Source organism: Aplidium turbinatum, chromosome 12, assembly GCF_918807975.1.
Source record: "Aplidium turbinatum chromosome 12, kaAplTurb1.1, whole genome shotgun sequence".
Classification (NCBI taxonomy): Eukaryota; Metazoa; Chordata; class Ascidiacea; order Aplousobranchia; family Polyclinidae; genus Aplidium; species Aplidium turbinatum.
Window position 1 is genome coordinate 2338834 of NC_137483.1, and position 22749 is coordinate 2361582.

General features: G+C 39.4%; 1 protein-coding gene and 1 pseudogene across 4 annotated transcripts; one reads left to right on the forward strand and one right to left on the reverse strand.

Annotated features, from left to right (window-relative positions):
• The first annotated feature begins 1065 nt into the window (after nucleotides 1-1065).
• LOC145780738 (uncharacterized) lies at nucleotides 1066-13810 on the forward strand. Of its 4 annotated transcripts, none has more exons than XM_082592363.1 (9): nucleotides 1066-2866; nucleotides 3319-3407; nucleotides 5502-5668; nucleotides 6131-6219; nucleotides 6919-7049; nucleotides 7755-7921; nucleotides 8378-8466; nucleotides 8962-9122; nucleotides 13679-13804. In XM_082592363.1, exons 3-8 carry the CDS (start codon nucleotides 5531-5533, stop codon nucleotides 9116-9118), a joined length of 771 nt encoding a protein of 256 aa, XP_082448489.1. In that variant the 5' UTR covers nucleotides 1066-2866; nucleotides 3319-3407; nucleotides 5502-5530; the 3' UTR covers nucleotides 9119-9122; nucleotides 13679-13804. The 4 variants fall into 4 exon arrangements, with proteins under 4 accessions (XP_082448489.1, XP_082448491.1, XP_082448492.1 ...); XM_082592365.1 differs by having other exon boundaries at nucleotides 3335-3407; XM_082592366.1 differs by lacking the exon at nucleotides 8962-9122 and having other exon boundaries at nucleotides 13679-13810.
• LOC145780737 (malate dehydrogenase, cytoplasmic pseudogene) lies at nucleotides 13794-17151 on the reverse strand (annotated as a pseudogene).
• Between the last annotated feature and the right edge of the window lie 5598 nt (nucleotides 17152-22749).

Below are 22749 nucleotides of genomic sequence, written 5' to 3' on the forward strand. Positions count from 1 at the left end.
GCACAAATAAAGGTAAGAGTCATTTTAAAGTATTTCAAGGCCCCTGATTCCGAAAATGCACTTAGGTTTTTCGAATTGGCTCTAGTTTGCGAAATATTCGACAATGAAAATATTTTTGAAATCGTTAATCAAAAGATTTCAGTCAAAAGCTCAAAATAATATTCACAGCACAAATTTTGCAACACAGTAGGTTACATTATTATAACAAAGCATGATGTCTTTCTTTGTATACCGGACACTTGTATCATTACTCGATAGTGAGCTGATAGATGAGCATTATCGCTATATCGTATCTTAAAAGTTTTAATAAAATTGGCTTTTCAGCAACAAAAGTGCATTTTTTCATAATCCTGCCCCCTCAGTCAAAAATTGTTTCGGCGCCCCTGTTGTTACTCGTGCAGGATATTACCTTTGAAAATGCTCAAATTTGCAATAAGTAGATTCTTGCCTTGTGCGTTAAGTGCACTATAATCTTTGTAATAAAGCTGGCCACCATACAAAAGTTTTCGTTTTCCTTTTTTCTGAATCAGGGACTCTATACTATGTACACTCTGTCTGCTCGTCTGCAGCACGTCACATCTAGCACATCTCTAGCATAATACGCTACACTCTGACTAATTGTTTTACGGACAGTTAGTATTACGGTCAATTGCCTGCACGAAGAAATGCTTTACGAAGAATTGTGTTACAAAGAATTAATTTTACGAACAATTATTTACGAACAATTATTTTACGAACAACTGTTTACGAAAAAATGTCGGACACCAAACAATAGTTTTTATTGCAGCCTGATACTATTATTGCGCACAGATGTCCAATTTTGCAGTAAAATGTTGTATGGTGTGCAACACGCCTAAGCAAACATCACGCGTTTTGTCCATAACAAAGAGGGGCCCCGAGTGAGAAAGAGGCCCGGAATGGCTCTTCGTACCCCTAGTGAAAATTTCTCTCAGAGGTCCTGGCTAGAATCAATCAGAGGCCCTGGCTAAAAACAATCAGGTTTGAATATGCAACGGTCGCAGAACCTTAATAAAATTTTAAAAATTACAAAAACGATGAAAGAAAAGAAAGCAATTAAACTTTTCAAAATTTTTATAATTAAAAAGAAATAAAAACAAGAAAAAAAATAATTGGTTCCTATGTTGATAGACCTTGGTGCGTTATCAGTATGCTTGGTTATCACTATGCTGATGGTCTTGAGGGGCATTGGTCTTTTGCTGTTTTATGTTGCTGAACAAAAATTATCCAAATGTGGATTGCCATGCTGAAAGGCTATGATCAGTATGTTTTAAAAAAATACATTTTCTCTGGTGTAGAGCACGCATGTAGACTGAAGCAATCATTCGCATTGAAAATTGTGATCAATGTTTATGATAATAATTATCAAAAGATTATAAATAAGCCACAAAAAAAACGATGACATTGTAGCATTTAAACAAAGACAACGCACAAAAGTAGTTTAGGATTCTATTGTAGTAATGGAACCTTTTTGCCGTCGTCATAACCATTATCACCAACATCTTTTCAATTCCACCCCACTTCAAATTGTGACCAACATTTATTAGGCTATAATAATTATCAAAAGATTATATAAATAAGCCAAAAGAAAAACGATGACATTGTAGCATTTAAGCAAAGACAACGCCAAAAGTAGTTTAAGACTCTACTTTAGTAATGGAATGTCTTTTCTCTGTCGTCATAATCATTATCGCCTTTTTAGTTCCACCCAACTTCATTGAAAGACACATATATGACCTTCGCATGTCCTTACGCTGTAAAAATTTAGTCGGTGCTGTTTATTATTGTTTATTTTGCGTTGCTTGTTTATTTGCAAATGGGGCATATGCCATTCACGCAATCTGCGAAGTACATTGCCGTGATGAGTTTTATTACAAGACAATTTCAGGCACTGCATTGACGTAATAATGTTATGTTCGTTCTCGTTCGTATGAAGCCAAACAGTTCGTGATCAGTTGAATTGAATGACTTGGAGCCAATCTTCTTCTTTCGTATGAGAGGTTGTTTTTAGGCTACATTTCATTGGGGTCAAATATCCGGGCATTCGTCGAGCAGCCACTTGATTGTAGAGTCCTCCAGCGTTGACAGGCCAACTGCCCTTGGAGGATTAAACGTCGGGCAGTGGTATAGGATGTGATCTGCTGTCTGTTCCTCTGCAGCACAGTTGAATGCCGCAGATGTTGATAGGCCCCATTTGTGCATCAAGTAAGCGAAGCGCCCAACACCCGTGCGGAGGCGATTCAACCGTACCCAGGCAGGTCGGCTAAGCTCCTTTCCTGGTGGCATGGGTCCAGCGTCGGGAACAAAGGTGTGGAGTCTGGAGGTGTTGTCTGTCCACTCCTCTTGCCAGGTATTGACGATCCAGGATGAGGCACTGGTGTTGTGCTCCAGCAAAGATTGTGCTTGAGCGACAAAGGGGCTTCTCGATTTGAGGCGTTTCTTTATTACCGATCTGGTGATGTAGCTGTGGAGCGCGTGGTGTGGCTCCAGTGACCGGCGAGCCAGGGAGAGTGTGGGAGCTGTGCGGCGAAGCTCAGCAGGGGCGACGCCTGAACAAACTGGTAAAAATTTAGTAGGTGTAGGTTTCAGGCATCCCGATACAATACGTAAGGCGTCGTTGATGGGTTTGTTTTGGAGCCAATTGTTCGTCAGAACATCAAGGTTATTTTACACTGCTTTAGGAACCTGCTTTCAAAATGCAAATTCACAAACATTTTCTTCCCTCGGAGAATGTACAATCCAAACTTGCTCAAACGGAGTTGCAACTGTTTCTTTCTCAACAACTGTTGTTCCTTCTCCTGGGCTCCCGTGGTCTTTCAATTGGGTTTGGGATCCTGATGGTAAAAATGTGAGTAGTCTTGTTGAAACATTTGTTGCTTTTCAAGGACAGCTCAATGTATATTTGCGTTATTTCTGGTAGACTTTTAATTATTGGCATTGCAAACACTTAGCGGAGAAAGTGAATTTTTAAGATTTCTTGTTACCAGGTACGTTGATTGGTTAACAACCTGTAATGTTTGAATGAGCACCCTCTGATTATCCCGTATTGGGTGAAACAGGTTGTAAATGTTTCTTAAATAATACAGTGATTCAATTTACTTGTATTGTTTATTTTATGTATGTGAATAACAATGATGATTCACAGATCACAACCAAAACACCTGAGATGGTTGACAATCACCAATTATTGAGACTTTTTATTAGCGCTATTTGGCACCCAAGTGATGTGGAATAAAGTATATTTATTACTACGTGAATCGGAGATACAGATACGTGTCTGTAAACTTAATTGTTTTTCAGACTATTATTGCTTCAGTTACAGTTCTTCCAGGCAATGATCCAATGGTTATAACCCCAACAGGCCTATTTCCATTCGAATATGATATAAGGTATGAAGTCTGTTGTCATTAAGTTGTTTTGTTCAGTTTCAGTAAGTATGTTTCGAACTGTCGCTTTGAATTGATCAGATTGATTTTCACAGAGCAGACTGCTTGACTGTTTGTGCCATTTTGGCACTTTTTTCAATTTTTTTTTTTTACAAAAACTCCAAGCATCTTGAATCGTTGATCACCATCACTTGTTGATGAGTCACATGATGATCGATTGCTCTTCAGCGGTTTTGATGCAACATCCTATTTTGTTTTTGTAAAATATTTGCATTTCGCGTGCTCAGTTGATTTTGAAACACAATTAAAAAAAACTGCATATCTTCTTGGTTTACTAATAATAACGTAGAAGTTTGAACTGAGAATCAATCTTTTAAGACAGCAATGATTTGAAAAAGACAGCTTTTCAGGATTTTTTATTGTGCTGTCGCCATCTTATGTGAAAATATCCTCCTTTACTAAATTTCAAGGTCATTTTTACAATTTTTATTTTTCAACAGCAATACTCCTGACCACTGTGTTACTTCACCGAATAGTTTTGTGTCAACTTTGATTGTCCTCAATCTCTCCGACACTGACAGTCTTATTGTTGGTATTCCTGGTTCTGCGTCTGAAGAATGCGTGGTACCACATAAGTTGAAACTTGTCTTGTTTTGATATTGTAGGTGATATTTCATAAAAGTTTATAACAGTTAAAGATGAGCAAGATCACCAAGAATATTTGATTTTAAACATCAAAATCACATCACTAAAGTAATGTGAATTTGGTGATTTCAACCATCATCACACTGACTAGGGCTACAACAACACAAGCGGCAACGGAGAATTGCTAGATGACTGGGCCTCTACAAATGATCTTGCTCTCTTGTACAACTCAAAGGAACCAGCCAGTTTTTTAACGTTTGCATTTTGTCGCTTCTACCATTTTCTCCACCTTTACTATGTTGAAGTGTATTGTTTTTGCTGTGGTGGTCCTAAAGAAAAACAACTGAACTGAGATATCAAATGATACCCTAAATTTCACGGTTGAGCCACCCGTTGTTCAAGGTTGATCCACCATTATTTTACTTCCAAAAGATATCCCAAAACAGAGCTTAATCTGCATCAAACACAATAAACTCTTCTCTTGAACGTCTTGCAAATAAACAATCAAAAAAGTTTAAACTGTGTGTTGTGTCTAGTGTCTTAAAATGAAATAACAGTGAACATTGAACGAACAGAAATTTATATTACTGAAAACACTGAGAATCATTGAATAGGAAACTTTGCACGAAGGTGCTTTTACCTTTCTGAAACGATTTCGCGAGGTTTGTGAAGAAAACGAACATTAGTAACCAGTGGCGTTGCCATCGAGTAAATATAAGGGGGGGAGTGCTAAAAAAATTACTCTCAAACTGGCGCATTACAGAAAAAACTACTCTTATGGAAGTTTAAGGGGGGCAGTGGACCGCCCCCGGCTAGGACACCAGTTCTATGCATCAATTACAGTACGGTACAACAAAATTAGGGAAGTACGTAAGGACCATCGGCTCATAAACTACACTCCTTATGATAAAGGCATGGCTCAACCGTGAACATTGCAAGTGGCTCAACTGTTAACATCGCCGCCATTTTCAAAATTCATGAAAAATTGCCAAGAACCAACTGGCTAATCAAGCAATGAGAACTACTAAAACAAAGAGTAAGTTACCCTCACCTATCCCAGTATTTCCATTAAGACAACGATGAAACATCATAGGAAAAAATTACACATTTCTTATTTTTCTCAAAACTACCTTTACCTACCATTTTACATTTAACTGCTTCACAATTTTTCTGCTTGTAGAAAATCCCTAAAACTACATGTGCTGATGGACTTCAAGTTTTTCCAAATTTTTGTTATAAAACGGTTGACAAATCATGCACGACGTTGCGATAAAACCGGATGGATCAACCGTTACCCGGCTCAACTAACCAAACCTTCCCCCTACTGCATTGACGTAAAAATGTTATGTTCGTCGTCATTCGTATGAAGCAAAAAGTTCGTGATCAGATGAATTGAATGACTTTGAGCCAATTGTTCGTCAAAACATCAAGCTTATGTTTACACTGTTTTAGAAACCTGCTTTCAATATCCAAGTTCACCAATGTTTTCTTCTCTTGGAGATTGTACAATCCAAACTTGTTCAAACGGAGTTGCAACTGTTTCCTTCTCATCAACTGTTGTTCCTTCTTCTGGGCTCCCGTGGTCTTTCAATTGGGTTTGGGATCCTGATGGTAAAAATGTGAGTATTTGTGTTGAAACATTTGTTGCTTTTCGAGGACAGCTCAATGTATATTTGCGTTATTTCTGGTAGACTTCCGATTGTTATTGGCATTGCAGACACATAGCAGATAAATGTAATTCTCAAGATTGCTTGTTGCCAGGCTACATTGATTGGTTAACAATCTATATTGTTTGAACATGCACCCTCTGATTATCCCGTATTGAGTGAAACAGGTTGTGAATGTTACTTAGATAATAAGTTACAGTGATTCAATTTACTTATATTGTTTATTTTATGTTGGTGAAATACAATGATGATTCACAGATCACAACCAGAAGATCTGAGATGGTTGACAATCACCAATTATTGAGACTTTTTATCAACGCTATTTGGCACCCAAGTGGTGTGGAATAAAATATATTTATTACTACGTGAATCGGAGATACAGATACCTGTCTGTAAACTTATTTTTTTTTCCAGACTATTATTGCTTCAGTTACAGTTCTTCCAGGCAATGATCCAATGGTTATAACTTCGACAGGTCTGTTTCTATTCGAATATGATATAAGGTATGAAGTCTGTTGTCATTAAGTTGTTTTGTTCAGTTTCAGTCATTATGTTTCGGTCTGTCGCTTTGAATTGATCTTCTCGTGTTGTCGCAATATGTCAGGGCATCCGTTGGTTAGCCACTGCCTGGTGTTGTCATCGATGGAAACTAGGCCTTCCATACCATGAGGTGGTCTGTATAGCCGGCAATCCTTGATAATGTGGGCTGCCGTCAGCATTTCAGTACACTGTCAAGCAGCACTCTCTGCCAAGACCCAGCGCAACATGTCTGCACCTTAGCATTGAATTGATGTGATTGATTTTCACAGAGCAGACTGTTTGACTGTTTGTGCCATTTTGGCACTTTTTTTTTACAAAAACTCCAAGCATCTTGAATCGTTGATCATCATCACTTGTTGATGAGTCACATGATGATCGATTGCTCTTCAGCGGTTTTGATGCAACATCCTATTTTGTTTTTGTAAAATATTTGCGTTTCGTGTATCATTTGGTTTTGAAACACAATTAAAGAAACCTGCAAAACTTCTTGGCTTACTAATAATAACGTAGAAGTTTGAACTAAGAATTAATCTTTCAAGACAGCAATGATTTGACAAAAACAGCTTTTTGGGCTTTTTTAGTGTGCTGTCGCCATCTTATGTGAAAATATCCTCCTTTACTGATATATTAAGCTCATTTTTAAAATTTATATTTTTCAACAGCAATACTCCTGACCACAGTGTTACTTCACCGAATAGTTTTGTATCAACTTTGACTGTACTCAACCTCTCCGACTCTGACAGTCTTATTGTTGGTGTTCCTGGTTCTACGTCTGAAGAATGCGTGGTACCACGTAAGTTGAAACTTGTTTTGTTTTGATATTGTAGGTGATATTTCATAAAAGCTTATTACAGTTAAAGATAGGCAAGATCACCAAGAATATTTGATTTTAAACATCACATTCACATCACCAAAGTAATGTGAATTTGGTGATTTCAACCATCATCACACTGACTAGGACTACAACAACACAAGCGGCAACGGAGAATTGCTGGATGACTGGGCCTCTACAAATGATCTTGCCCTCTTGTACAACTCAAAGGAACCAGCCAGTTTTTTAACGTTTTCGTTTTGTCGCTTCTACCATTTTTTGACCTTTACTATAATGACGTGTATTGTTTTTGGTGTGATGGTCAGAAAGAAAAACAACTGAACTAAACTGAAATATAGCTGATTCAGTAGCTAAGGCTTTGTACATTCAGCTTTTGTCAAGGGATGGCTTTATTTTGACTTCCTGCTACTTGCTCATTTTGTTGGCAATGCTTTTCAGTTTGTTTTTGTTTCTGACCATCACAACGAAAACCAACTGAGATGGTTGGCTGTAAAAGTACATTGCCGTGATGAGTTTTATTGCAAGACAACTTCATGTACTGCATTGACGTAAAAATGTTATGTTCGTCGTCATTCGTATGAAGCAAAAAGTTCGTGATCAGATGACTTGAATGACTTGGAGCGAATTGTTTGTCAAAACATCAAAGTTATGTTTACACTGTTTTAGAAACCTGCTTTCAATATCCAAGTTCACCAATGTTTTCTTCCCTTGGAGATTGCACAATCCAAACTTGCTCAAACGGAGTTGCAACTGTTTCCTTCTCATCAACTGTTGTTCCTTCTTCTGGGCTCCCGTGGTCTTTCAATTGGGTTTGGGATCCTGATGGTAAAAATGTGAGTATTTGTGTTGAAACATTTATTGCTTTTCGAGGACAGCTCAATGCATATTTGCGTTATTTCTGGTAGACTTCCAATTGTTATTGGCATTGCAGACACATAGCAGATAAAGTTAAATCTCAAGATTGCTTGTTGCCAGGCTACATTGATTGGTTAACAATCTATATTGTTTGAATAAGCACCCTCTGATTATCCCGTATTGGGTGAAGCAGGTTGTGAATGTTACTTAGATAATACAGTGATTCAATTTACTTGTATTATTTATTTTATCTTTGTGAAATACAATGATGATTCACAGATCACAACCAGAAGATCTGAGATGGTAGGCAATCACCAATTATTGAGATTATTTATTAACGCTATTTGGCACCCAAGTGGTATGAACAAAATTATATTTATTACTACGTGAATCGGAGGTACAGATACGTGTCTGTAAACTTAATTTTTTTTCAGACTATTATTGCTTCAGTTACAGTTCTTCCAGGCAATGATCCAATGGTTATAACTCCAACAGGCCTATTTCCGTTCGAATATGATATAAGGTATGAAGTCTGTTGTCATTAAGTAGTTTTGTTCAGTTTCAGTAATTATGTTTCGAACTGTCGCTTTGAATTGATCAGATTGATTTTCACAGAGCAGACTGCTTGACTGTTTGTGCCATTTTGGCACTTTTTTCAATTTTTTTTTTTACAAAAACTCCAAGCATCTTGAATCGTTGATAACCATCACTTGTTGATGAGTCACATGATGATCGATTGCTCTTCAGCGGTTTTGATGCAACATCCTATTTTGTTTTTGTAAAATATTTGCATTTTGTTTGCTCAGTTGGTTTTGAAAGACAATTAAAAAAACTGCAAATCTTCTTGGTTTACTAATAATAACGTAGAAGTTTGAACTGAGAATCAATCTTTCAAGACAGCAATGATTTGACAGAGACAGCTTTTTGGGCTTTTTTAGTGTGCTGTCGCCATCTCATGTGAAAATATCCTCTTTACTAAAATTTCAAGGTCATTTTTACAATTTTTATTTTTCAACAGCAATACTCCTGACCACAGTGTTACGTCACCGAATAGTTTTGTATCAACTCTGACTGTCCTCAATCTCTCCGACACTGACAGTCTTATTGTTGGTGTTCCTGGTTCTGCGTCTGAAGAATGCGTGGTACCACATAAGTTGAAACTTGTCTTGTTTTGATATTGTAGGTGATATTTCATAAAAGTTTATAACAGTTAAAGATGAGCAAGATCACCAAGAATATTTGATTTTAAACATCAAAATCACATCACCAAAGTAATGTGAATTTTGTGATTTCAATCATCATCACACTGACTAGGGCTACAACAACACAAGCGGCAACGGAGAATTGCTGGATGACTGGGCCTCTACAAATGATCTTGCCCTCTTGTACAACTCAAAGGAACCAGCCAGTTTTTTAACGTTTTCGTTTTGTCGCTTCTACCATTTTTTGACCTTTACTATGGTGACGTGTATTGTTTTTGCTGTGATGGTCAGAAATAAAAACAACTAAACTGAACTGAGATACAGCTGATTCAGCAGCTAAAAATTTGTAACCTGTCTTCAGCTTTTGTCAAGGGGTACCGTAGCATTACTGTGCCGTCTCAGCCACTTGCTGATGTTGTTGGCAATGCTTTTCAATTTGTTTTGGTTTCTGACCATCACAACAAAAACCAATATAATACCAAACACAGCGGAGGTCTAGAAATAGGTTGAAGCGACAAACCCCAGACGTTATAACGTGCTCGATACCAAAACCGAGCAAGTTTAGTAACGTATAATGATTTCCCTAACCACCACTATTACCCAAAACACGAATTTCAAATTAAACAGACTAATATTTGTTTAAACTCAAAAATTAAAATGGCAAAGGTAAGAAGATTGCTATCTCTATTTCTGCACTAAAAATTAGAACAAAATCGCTTTTTAGATTGCAGCAATCAGCAAATGTTTGACCTAGACCCAAACACCTTTCCTAAATCAAATTGAAAACTTTCTGACTGTCTGCAGTGCTGTAAATTCTTTTGTAGTGAGCCTACAATGACCAGTGAAACATCAATGGAATCGTGAAGTAATACTCTAACGCCATGTGACAAATAAAAGTTCAAAAAAGCAACCGCTAGATAGAGATAGCCAGTTTTGAGGTTCAAGAAATTTTAGGATTGCTCAAGATTTGTTAAATGACCATGCTTAAACTACATCAATAAAAGTTTGTACACAACCTTTATATTCATAATAATGTCAATGAAAGGGGCCCGGAAATAAATTGGTACCGGGCCCGAGAAATCCTGTCAACGGCCCTGCTTCTGCTCTACCATAATAATTGCGGCAAAGACCACAATACCAAGTAGCTGTCAAACCAGCTACACACTAGGCTATATGTTAAGACTCTAAATGTGAGACTCTCTATCGTTTTTACCTAACTACTACACCTGGTGTGGCTTCTAACACCGCCACCACCAGATGACTATAGCGGCTAGATGCAAAGAAGCTTGAGCGATGGAATGCAGCTGTCTAAACAATCGACTTTTCACACTCAAGCTGTAAAGCTTGGAGCATCATCAACAACCTCACTGGGCGCTCAGCAAACTACCTTCGCCAGTCCCCCGTTTCTGCAAATCCCATCCTTTCCCAGCTTGTGCAAAACGAGGTCTACAAGACAAAGAACCACAAGGCATCCCGCCTTGTCGCCAACGAAGTATCTGCCCTGTGGTGAGTGGAAGCACAACAAGAAGAAACAATCTCTGAAGATTTCACTCCAAAAAGTGTTCACCATATCCGCCGCCCCGCCGGGTGAAACCCCACAAATCTCCAGGGCAGGATAAGATCTGCCTTGAACTTGTATGTGATCCATGCTGACTCTGTTCTCCAGTCCTGGTTACGTAGAATACTTTTCTTCCCGCTTGCACCAACTTAGAATCCCAAAAATGTGGGGAAAAGCTTTAGAGGTTGCGATAAAGTGATCCAAGAAGTGATCGTCCGATAGGCTATTCCCCCTCTGTGTCCCTTTCAAAATTCTCTAAAGACTGATCCCCGGCTCCTTCCAAAGGAGCAAGCTAGGTTCCTGCGCTAAAAATCCACTGTGGGTCAGGTCACATTCTGAACTAAAGACATCGAAGATTGCTTTGACTTTTGAGGCGAAAAAGAAGGCCGCGCTGTCTATTTAGATCTTACAGCTGCCTCTCTCGTTTGACTTGTAGTAGCTTAGATTGGCAATGTTTCATCGTGCAGCCATGATACGGTAGTTGGGTCCAGTTTTCGAATACCAATGATTCCACTTGGGGACTGTAAGATGGGGCATTCGTGGAGTATGTGTTGCATTGTTTGTTCTACCGCTCCGCAGACACATATCGGCATATTATGCAACCCCCACCTAAATAGATTAGTTCCAGTGCACCCAACGTCACATCTGATCCTGTTCAATGTGACCCGTGCCTTTCTTGAGAGGTCTGCTCCAGGAGGGATGGAGAGTGCTGGTGTAACTGAAAACTGGGGAGGGATATGTGGCAGCTCGTTCCATTCCTGGGCCCATGTCTCCATGCAGCTGAAGTTCTTATCCACAAGCTGTGTAGCATATCGATGGAATGGGCGCCTTGATGACAGGCGTTGGGGTCTGACTGGTCCATATCTTTGGGAGTGACTGTGGAGAAGGTGTTGAGGATCGAGTCTTGCATGCAAAGCCAGTTTGCGAGAGGCTTCTTCCCTACGGACATGAGCAGGAGCAATGCCAGCCAAAGTTGGCAGATAAGCAGTAGGTGTGGGCGGAGACAACCAGTGATGATGCGCAAGGTGTCGTTAATGCAAACCTCCATCTTTTTTGTGTGTCTGCTACGCTGCCTACAGCTGCCTGTGACACCGTATGGCACCGCAACCTTACTTGCAAGCTGCTTTTCCTGCTTCCAGACTGACATAGGCTATGCTCCATAATATAATCATGCATCTTGTCTGGAATCGAAGCTTCACTCTCACCACCGGCAACTCACAGCGAAGTAGACTGAGGCGCCTGATAAATGGTGTCCTACAGAGATCAGTCTTGGCTCCACTTTTTCAATAACTTATCTATACCCACGTCTTGCCAAGCACAGTCTCCGCAAAATACGCATAACCTACGCGGACGACCTGGCAATTCTCCACTCCGCAAAGTCGTGAGAAAAACTAAATGACACCTTGAGCCAGGACAAACCTTCCCAGCTTATCTCCATAAATGGCAACTGAAAGTCAACGAAACCACAACTGTGGCAGAAGCTTTCCATCTACACTATCGGAAAACTGTTCTTTATCTAAATTCCTGTCCTAAATCACTATAGAACAATAGATAACTTTTGTCTTTCTGCCCCGAACAAAATACTTTGGGGTGACATTAAAGTAAACAGATTGCTAACATAGCCTACGGCCTACATTTAGCATCACTGCGCAAGAAACTGTCATTGCGTGCTGCGCTATTCAAGCGCCTGACAGGCTCCAGCAGGAGAGCGAGGGCTGACACTTTGCGTATAGTAGCCATGCTTTGTGTAGCCTGTACTCTTAGCAGAGTCCTGTGAACTTTTTTGGTGCCACAGTAGTCACTGCCGTCAAATAGCGCCCTCTGCACAGTGACCAGATGCTTGCGTCCCATACCACTGGACAATATTCTCATTCTAGCTCGCATCCCACCTGGTTCAAAGTGTCTGCTCCTTCAAACAAGCACTCCCGTCGACAAGCACTTCCGTCTACGTCGAAGTTCTATCGACTCCATTTGTTTATCCTCGACACTTGTCCCATCGGCTTGACATTAAACAGGCTAAAATGAGTGGGCCCCTAACAAGGACGCAGTTAACACGGTCCTGAGTAGAGTGGCAGCCTATTCATTGCCCCGATAGTTTATAGTTGGTTAGGCACCTGACTTTACAAACGAAGAAAGTGGAAGATCAAGCGGCACTGGTTCGGATTTCTATGTTTGCGCTTGAGCAGCGTATTTCAATGACAGCTCACTATTCTGCGGCACCTAGTGGATGGAATAATTCACAAACAAGCGGAAACTTCATTCTGTCAAATTCTGTTACCATGCCTGCGTCAGTTGTTCAAAGCCTCTACAAGTATCCAAAACTGCCAATCTTAAGCTCTCCAAAAAGTTTTTTTAAGTCCGAGGAAAAAGATTTCTACAATAAATTTGTTGATTTACTCCATGGCAGCCTGTTGGCTATGCAACGTACAAGCTTTAAGTTTGACTGGAGGCCGATTTTCTGCGCTTGATAGTTGTCAAAATCGCGAGTAAGCTTATAAGTTGAAAGTTTGAGCAGTAGTTGAAAATACAGCCATTTGTAGACTAGTCTAGCCTACTGGAAATTCAAAGAGCATCTGGCAGCAGGGAAAAGTTTGTCAATTTTTATCGGAATACAGAGTTTGAGCTGAGATTCAGTGATCATATAAGGGGCGGACCGAGCAAGTAGTTTTTAGGGGAAGGGGAGATTTCAACAAAACAGAATGATGTGCAGGTCTACATAAAACCTTGCGAAACAGGTCAGATTGGTTACTTTTCTGTGTCTTAGGTGGGTGATTGAACCCCCTTCCCCTGCATCACACTTTGGCAATTCGAATTTTCAAAATTATCGTTTCAAAGAAATATAGAGCGCATTAACGTGGAGTTTAAAGTCATATCGGCCTCCAATCATTATCATCAGTTCGCACGTTGGCATGCAAGGCCCTGTGATCTCTGAATAAAGACAGCTATGAGTAAAACACTTAAATTGTTTCATACAGATTGTCCTTAATACACACTCTGCCCCGGATGCAACTGCCAACGTGACTTGTGGGAATACTTTCTCTTGCAGCTCAACAGAAGAAATTTTTACTTGCTGTGTTGATCGAAAATTTTATTTTGTAAACCTTAGAGTACAAGTGTAAAAAGTAGCCAACATCGCCAATTTAGAATTGCCCGAGAAACGTTAAAACCAACGACTCAGAATACAACACACGCCATAGTCTGCGTGAAACCACGATTAAACGCTAAAAATAAATGATAATTCGGAATTGGATAACATTCGATAATTTACCATCAGTTTTGATTTTTTATCTTCTACTTACAGACTTATTAGCGCAACTATGTTTTCAAAGAGATACTAAGACAAACATCAACTTGAAAAAATACTTTTTTTATTGTAAATCATCCAACACATGAACTTGTATCAAACAATACCTGCCAATCAAAAACGTCATATGTGACGTTAAAAGTAGAACTCGGTTAATCCGGATTCGATTTGATCGGCGATTCCATCCGGATTAGGCGAAGATCCGGATTAACCGATGACGGTTCTATCAAACCTGACTCATTTGTACTTCCAGCTTCATCCGGATTAGGCGAAGATCCGGATTAACCGAATCCGGATTAACCGAGTTCTACTGTATTTCTGATAAGATAATAATTTGTGCTTCATGTCAGTTAACAAAAGTTAATTCATCGTAGAAATTTCTATGCTTTGTGTGTAGTTGTTTGCTATTACTTTGGTGACAAAATGTATTCATCATAGAAATGTTCATTATATTTGCATGGAAACCGTGTTGATTGTTGATGCAAATAAAATAATCACTCTAATTGGTCAAGTTGCACGCAGTTGGGTCTACTGCAAAAGACACAGTCACGAGCTATTTTCAGAGAGCCTAGGCCTGCAATGGAGTCCCGCCTTAACCCCAACCCTATTAACAAGGTCGGTTAGACTGTAAGCTGGTGAAAACAATATAGGATAAATGTGTTCAAACCAAAAAAGATTCCCACATTTTGTGTTATTAAACCCAGATTTTTAAAAACAGACATTGGCTGATAAATCGTAATAAAACCCTCATACAATGACCGAACAATAGGCCTTCCAGATATGGTTTCATATTTTGTTAAACGAATTGCAGTCCCGTGTCTACAATATGTGGCCTACGGTTTGCATATGATGTAACAAGATGACTTGAAAGAAAAATCAACTGTAATTGCGATACCATCCTTCAAAAACAAATTGGTGTGAAATGAAGTATTTCAATAAAATAATACAGCCACAAAACATTAGTCACATTTAACGGTTGAAACCAATCGCATGCTACAGCAGTTTGCAGTTTAAAAAACTGTTTTCTTACTACTTTCTATTAACGGTATTCTGCTTCATGTGGTGACAACCAGGGGCACCGGAACGATTTTTGACTGGGAGGGAAAAGATTATAAAAAAGGGCACTTTTATTGCTGAAAGGCATTTTTTAAGTTCTAAGATAAGATATAGCGATAATGCTCATCTATCAGCTCATTATCGAGTAATGATATCGGTGTCCGGTATACAAAAAACAATGGCACGGAAGGGCATCATACTATGTTATAAGTGTCTATCGCTGTCAATTCTTGCTACTAATCGGCTGCCGAGAAACATGTTATAATGATGTACCTAACTGTGATACAGAATTTTGTGTCGTGAATATTATTTTGAGGTAAAAATGAAAGATTATAATTAGGTTAAAAATGAATAGCAGAAATTGTGTTTTCTTAATTCTGTTTTCTTAAAACAAGAGAAGTTCACTGCTTGGAAAATACTTAAATTCTGATATAAAATATTAGCTAGTACTAGTAGAGTCAAAAGATTGAAAACTTTTGCTATAAAGCATTAGGATTTCATGCTAAAGTAGTAGATAATAATGCTAATGCTACAATAACATTCAGCTTATATCAGAACCGAATATAATAGATTACACTTTGTGACACAGAACATAATGTTTAATATCACAAACAACTACAATGTTACAAGAATCAGCATATATGTTTTTCATGTATATGATATAATTGAAACAAACGACAGTTTTGTCATAGTCAAATCAAGAGAGCACCGTATTCTGAACATGGCAATTGCAAAAATAAATGCATTATTATTCGAAAATTGTACCATAGTTATTGCAACATGCATGCTGTCAATTCAGGTGAAGGTAAAACTTAGAACACCACAACAACCTACTGGTATTAAGATGTTTTAGAATATTATTTGAAGTTACGTTGATTAGCCTAATTCATCTGTCAACAACAGTTGTGTTTAACGAAACATTTCTAACAATTTGGCTGGCTTTCACATTGCAAATCATAGTGTACTTGCTAAATTTATTAAAATACTACAATTTACGAAATAGTTTTATAACTTTGACCCTGATGTGAGTCAGCTTTTGGTAACAAATGACATTGCAGAATTCCGCTCATCTGCAAGCTCTGTTGCTGTAGCATCCATTTTTGCTCGAGCGGCATCGTTGATATCTAAGTCACTCTTGATCGAGTACTTCCCATGAGAGTCAATAAAGCATGGCATGCTATAAATGAGATTTTCCTGTATACCATACTTTGATCCATCAGAGTAGATTCCCATTGATGTCCAGCATCCTTTTGGAGTCCCGAAATGCCAATCACGGAGATGATCACAAATTGCTTTTGCAGCAGACATTGCACTTGAAAGTTTGCGAGCTTCAATGATGGCAGCTCCTCTTTTTTGTACTGTTGTAACAAAACTTCCATTTACCCATGCATCATCTTGTAAGACACCAAGAGCAGGCTGAGGTCCTTTGTCACCAACTTCAACTGTAGCATGACGAAGGTCTGGATATTGGGTGGAGGAATGATTTCCCCAAATAATCACATTCTTGACAGCAGAGTTGGCAACACCAACTTTCATTGCAACTTGTGCCTGAGCACGATTTTGATCAAGTCTTGTCAAACAAGTGAAATTCTCTTTTGAAATAGAAGGTGCGCTAGTGGCGGCAATGAGACAGTTGGTGTTCGCCGGATTTCCAACCACTAAAACTTTCACACTTTTCTTTGCGTATTTATCAAGTGCACTTCCTTGCTCCTTGAATATTCCAGCATTGGCTTTGAGAAGATCACTTCTCTCCATGCCTTTCCTACGAGGCATGGCACCAACCAAAATGGCATAATCTATATCTGTAAAAGCTTGTTTCACGTCAACAGTTGCAATAATATTTTTCAACTTTGGTAAAGCACAATCTTGCAACTCAAGCACAACTCCTCCAAGAGCCTCTTGCATGAAAGGAATGTCAAGAAGGACTAAAGTGATATTTGTATCTTTTCCAAAGACATCTCCATTAGCAATGGGAAACAACAAAGAATAAGCAATTTGGCCGGCAGCTCCTGTTACTAAAACTTTAAGATCAGGGGCCATAACTTCTGATTATAAGCTTTGATGCACTTGCAATATTAACACAATGTTATACCTGAATAAAGAAATACAATTATATTAAGCAGGGGTCTACACTTTTCGGTTATTCTTACCCTCTCCTTATGTAGGCCGCCACCAAGCCCACCATGTTTAGCCCAAATTGAACATGGTTGGTTTTGAATCCACCTTTGGACTGACAAAGCCTCTGATAACTTATATATTCCAAGCAGTTTTGCATATATATTTACTTAGAGGGTTTTCATGCAAGGCCTGTTACCGATATAGGAAAAGTGAAGTTTTCGGTTGTTTAAAATATGTTGTTGCCAGAAAGTTAATTCACCCATCAGGAGCTGCTGAATGGAGACTAAGAGAGCAGTCCTTGAAATGCATTGCTCAAATGCACACCATGAGAGCCAAACCTGCACGCTTGATCTTGATTCAGGCCCTTAACCACTGATAATAAGCAAAGTTCTGCTCCTGCACAATTTCTAAAATAACTTTTGATACGGTACCAGTAAGATGTCATTAGTAATATCAACTTCAAGGTACGGGGTGGAAACTGATTTAATGACTTTACCAAGTGTTTGGTTTTCACCATTTCTCATCTCAGGAAGTAAAGTATATATATACTGGTACAATACTAGGCTAGTACATTATTCTATTATTTTGGGAACAGTGAACCAGTGATTGATTCTATCTCTTGGACTTACTACACTGGAAGTAATTAAGGGGGCAACTTAATTTGTACCATGAACAATTCGTACCGGTACCGTCGGTCGTACCGTTAATGTATTTCTTGAATTTTGTACCAGTATTTATTATATATTGTTGGAAATCGTGGGAGAACACCAGTTAAGATTTAAGCTTGCAGGTTTTGATTTTAATATTATGTAACCATCTATTTAAAATATAATTTTTATGCGTGTTGATAACATCGGAGTTTGCTTTATTTGTTCGTTTTACGTATTTTTCAAATTTTCTTCTTTTTTTACATGTGCTAGCTGAAGATGCTATTACTATAGCGAAATCGATTCTTAACTTAATAAATTACACTAAGAGGTTAGATTGTTGTGCAAATGCCAGCATTTGATGTATGCAAATTAGTGGTACAGTCAGTTCATACCTTGAAAAGAACGAAAATATTAAAAAAAGCTGTAGTCGCTGATCGCAGTTTTCGCAAACATTTTAAAAGGGTTAGGGTATCTGAGTATCAGTATCCGCAAACAAACAAACTGAAAAGATCGAGAAAAAAATAGAACATTGCAGATTGCAGTTTTCGTTTTTCCGCAGTTTCCGCCACTATTTTAAAATTTCCGGTAATGCAAACATTTTAAAATTTCCGGTAATGATCCTAAGAGTTTGCCGAAGTCACTAATCGCAGTTTCCACAAACATTTTAAAAGGGTTAGGGCTAATCGGAGTTTCCGCAAACATTTAAAACCTTGGGTTAAGGTTTAGGGCTAGGGTGTTTCCGCAAAACAAACAAACTGAAAAGATCGAGAGAAAAAAATAGAACAAAGCCGAAGTCGCTGATCGCAGTTTCTGTTTTTTCTGCAGTTTCCGCAAACATTTTAAAATTTTCGGTAATGATCCTAATAGTTTGCTGAAGTCGCTAATGGCAGTTTCCGCAAACATTTTAAAAGAGTTAGGGTTGATTAGAGTTTCCGCAAACATTTTAAAATTTCTTTAAATAATCCTAAGAGTTTTTGTTTGTTTGCGGAAACTGCGATCAGCAACTTGGGCTTTTTTAATTTTTTCTCTTAATCTTGTCAAGGTACGAACTGACGGTACGAATTGTTCATGGTACGAATTAGGTTGCATCCAGTAATTAACACTGTAGGCCCGGCTATCTGAGATGCCCAAAAATTGACAACTTCAAAATATATTATAACTCTATCTGGCAACACCTGATTGTAATCATGGCATTAAGTGTGGAAAAATAGCCACTTCCTAAAACAAACTGAATTGACCACTGAAGCTAATTCAAATTCTCAAGCTTTTTTTTGCAGTGGTGGCTAGGGTTACCATCAATGATAGCCACAACCTCTGAGACTGTGGCCACCTAGTCACTAAAACATAAAATTTGCTTTTCTGTGAAGTTCGTTCAATAGAACCTTTGATTTGATACTGCTTGGAACCACTGTTGAGTGTGGTTTGGCAAAAACTTGATTCAAAATTGAAGTTGGTCTTAAAGGAAAATTAAAATATTTTGGCCACATGACTTGCAATGATTCTGTGCAAAAACAACAATTAGAAGAAAAAAACAAATGGGAAATAAAATAGGGGCTGACTACCAAGAATTTGGACTAACGATATTAAAAACTGGTCTAGTGGGCCTGGATTCGACAGGCACATCTAAATACCAGTTAGTACCGTACGGTACCGCATTGTCCGTGTTGCAACTAGCAAGGTGTTTAAAAATAATATTCATTCTGTAGCAGTAGTGCCCTCCTACTGACGGCTGTGCATGGGTGGCATGCTAATCAGCAGCGTCCGCTAGGCTACAGTTCTTTTGAAGTCGAATCGTAACCATAAGAAATTAGAGGAATCAACAATATCAAAGCTTGCAACTGCCAAAAATTGTCCGCTATTGGGAAACTAAACTAGCCCAGTTGGCGAGCAAAAGTTGTGTATCTGGCAACTTTTCAAAGTTACCAGGTACTGTGGCAGTGCTGGATTAAGGGGGGGGGGGCGGACTGGGCTGAAGGCTGAAGCCCAGGGCCCCCCCTTTTGGGGGCCCCCACGTCAGAGAAAAAAATCTATTAATTTTTTTAGTTGCACAGCTGGAGATTACTGCTTTAATTCGTATCTCAAACAAGCAAGGGCGGCTCACCCATATGTGCTGCGTTGCTGCAGCACCCCTGCCCAGCCCCAGTTATTCAATTTTTTTTCGTTTTATTAACAAAAAACATATTTATTTGATACTTTTATATCCGAAAATGGTACCGATTACGGGTCAAAGTTATGATAATAGCCTACTGCCAATATGAGTGGCAAGTAGGCTATAACGGTCTTCAAGCTCTTTTGCGCGAGAAATGTAGTGTAGCTCATTATGTCCCTTGCACAGCACATTCACTTAATTTAATCGATAGCCTAAATGTCCTGTAGAAACATGCCGTTCTGCCGCTGAGCTTTTTGAATTGTTGCAAAGCCTTTATTCATGGCTCGTCTCGTCTAATCATCGTTGGCAAATCATCTAATTCATCGCTCCTTCTCACGGAGCGAATTTAATGCTGCCCTCAAGCACCTAAAACCTGGTAAGGCCCCTGGTCCAGATAGGATATGGCCAGAGCTTATCATGCACGCTGGTTATGTTCTAAAGTCCTGGTTATGCGATTTCCTGTCGTCCTGCCTGCGCCGCCTCAAGATTCCTAAAGTATGGAGAAGATCTCTGGTCGTCGCGATCCCTAAGCCAAACAAACCACTAGACGATGCAAAGAGCAGTGTTGTACGTTGACGGCGTCAACTTTTTGTTGACGCTGAGGCTAGCGCCGTCAATTTATTTTTCAGTTGACGGAAGTGATAGCGCCGTCAACTATTTTGCCGATTTTAAGCGTCAAGCGCTAAGCGTCATTTTTTATTTTCATGGAAAATCTCGTTTCACAATAAGAGTTTCACAATGTATTCTGGCCAGCGTGACTCATCCGAATTACCAGTTTTTGCATTGGTTGGAATAGCTCCCTGGAATACATGCGGAAGAAGTTCGCCAAATGGTGATCGCCCATGTATTTGAGAACGAGGGATCAGAGACTGAAAGCGAAAAATCCATGAATGGCATCGCGGACGTTGAATATACCGTACTTTATTTCAAGAGCTCTATGCCCCTGAAAAGAGCGATGTTGGTGCAGTGGACCTCGTTAAAAGATTTATACATGCTAAACTATCACAGCACGCTTGGAACAGTGATATCTTTCCGACTAAACGTTTTCAACTTGTTTTTGAAATACAACACACCAATACCAACCAGCGCTGCTATAGAACGCATGTTTTCACTTGGAAAGGACAATATGCGCAGGGGCACCGGAAGCGGAAGGGGAGCAGGGGGAGCGGATGCCCCTCTGCCCTCAAATTTCTGTGGGTGGGGAGGGAAGAGGGGGCAATAGTGCCCTTTTAAGGTCATGTAAGCTACTGCACACTTTGCAATATAACAATTTATGCTATTCGCTTTTAGCCTAATTATAATGTTATATTTTTGCCTCAAAATAATATTCACGACACAAAATTCTTCATCACAGTAAGTTATAGCCTATTACATCATTATAAAATAGCATGATGCCCTTCTGTGCCATTGTTCTTTGTATAGCGGACGCTTGTATCATTACTCGATAATGAGCTGATAGATGAGCATTTTATCTTAAAACATAAAAAATTGGCCTTTCAGCAACAAAAGTGCCCTTTTTTCATACTCCTGCCCCTCCAGTCAAAAATTGTTCCGGCGCCCCTGAATATGCGTCTCAAACGCAGCAGATTGTCAGACAAACGTTTTGAAATGCTTGTTTTTCTGCAAGGAAATAACTAATTATATAGGCTGAGCAGTTAATTACAATACAGTCTCAAAACATAATACCGTAGGCTACCTGCTCTTTATTTATAGCTATTGTTAGCCTGAACTTGGTTGAAATATTTCCTTTTTATGAGACGCTGGCAAAAAATAGCGCTAGAAATTCGCGCTGACGCTGACGCCGTCAATTTCTTTAAGAGCTTACACAGTCCTTTACGCCGTAAAGTTTTTAGGCAATTCGCGCTGACGCCGTCAAATTATTTCAATGACGCGTACAACACTGGCAAAGAGCTATCGCCCCATCTCCTTGCTCTGCATCCTTTTCAAGATCCTTGAGAGACTGATCTACGCTCGTGTCGAACCAATAATTGACCCACTGCTTCCCAAAGAACAAGCTGGATTCCGACACGGGAGGGTCAACTGTAGACCAAGTCACACTACTAACTCAGGATATTGAGGAGAATTTCTCGGCAAAAAATAAAGCTGGAGCTGTCCATCGAGCTAACAGCAGCCTATGACACTGATGTTTGGCACCGTGGCCTAGTCTACAAACTACTCCGCCTACTCCCTGACAGGCACATGGTCAAAATGATCATGGAACTCATCCACAACAGGAGTTTTACCCTTACCACCGGAAGCGGAAAACCAAGTAGACTGCGGCGACTCAAAAACGGTGTCCCACAGGGATCAGTCTTGGCTCCCTTCCTTTTCAATGTCTATATGCATGACCTACCATCAACAACATCTGACAAATATGCATATGCTGATGACTTGGCCATCTTGCACTCTGCGAAAGACTGGCAATCATTAGAAATGACGTTGAGCCAAGACATGACGACCATATCTGGATACCTTCACCAATGAAAACTGAAGCTCAGTGAAAGTAAAACTGTGACGGCAGCCTTCCATCTCAACAACAGGGAGGCAAAACGTGACCTGAAAGTGACCGTTAACGGCAAAATTTTGCCGCCCTGCCCAGAACCAACATACCTTGGGGTTACACTTGACAGGTCACTCACATACCGTCACCATTTAGGCTACAGTCACTAGGCTACGCAAAAAGCTGACATCTCGCGTCGCCCTGCTGAGACGTTTGGCAGGCACAACTTGGGGTGCAGGTGCTGACACCTTGCGCACTGCAACCCTGGC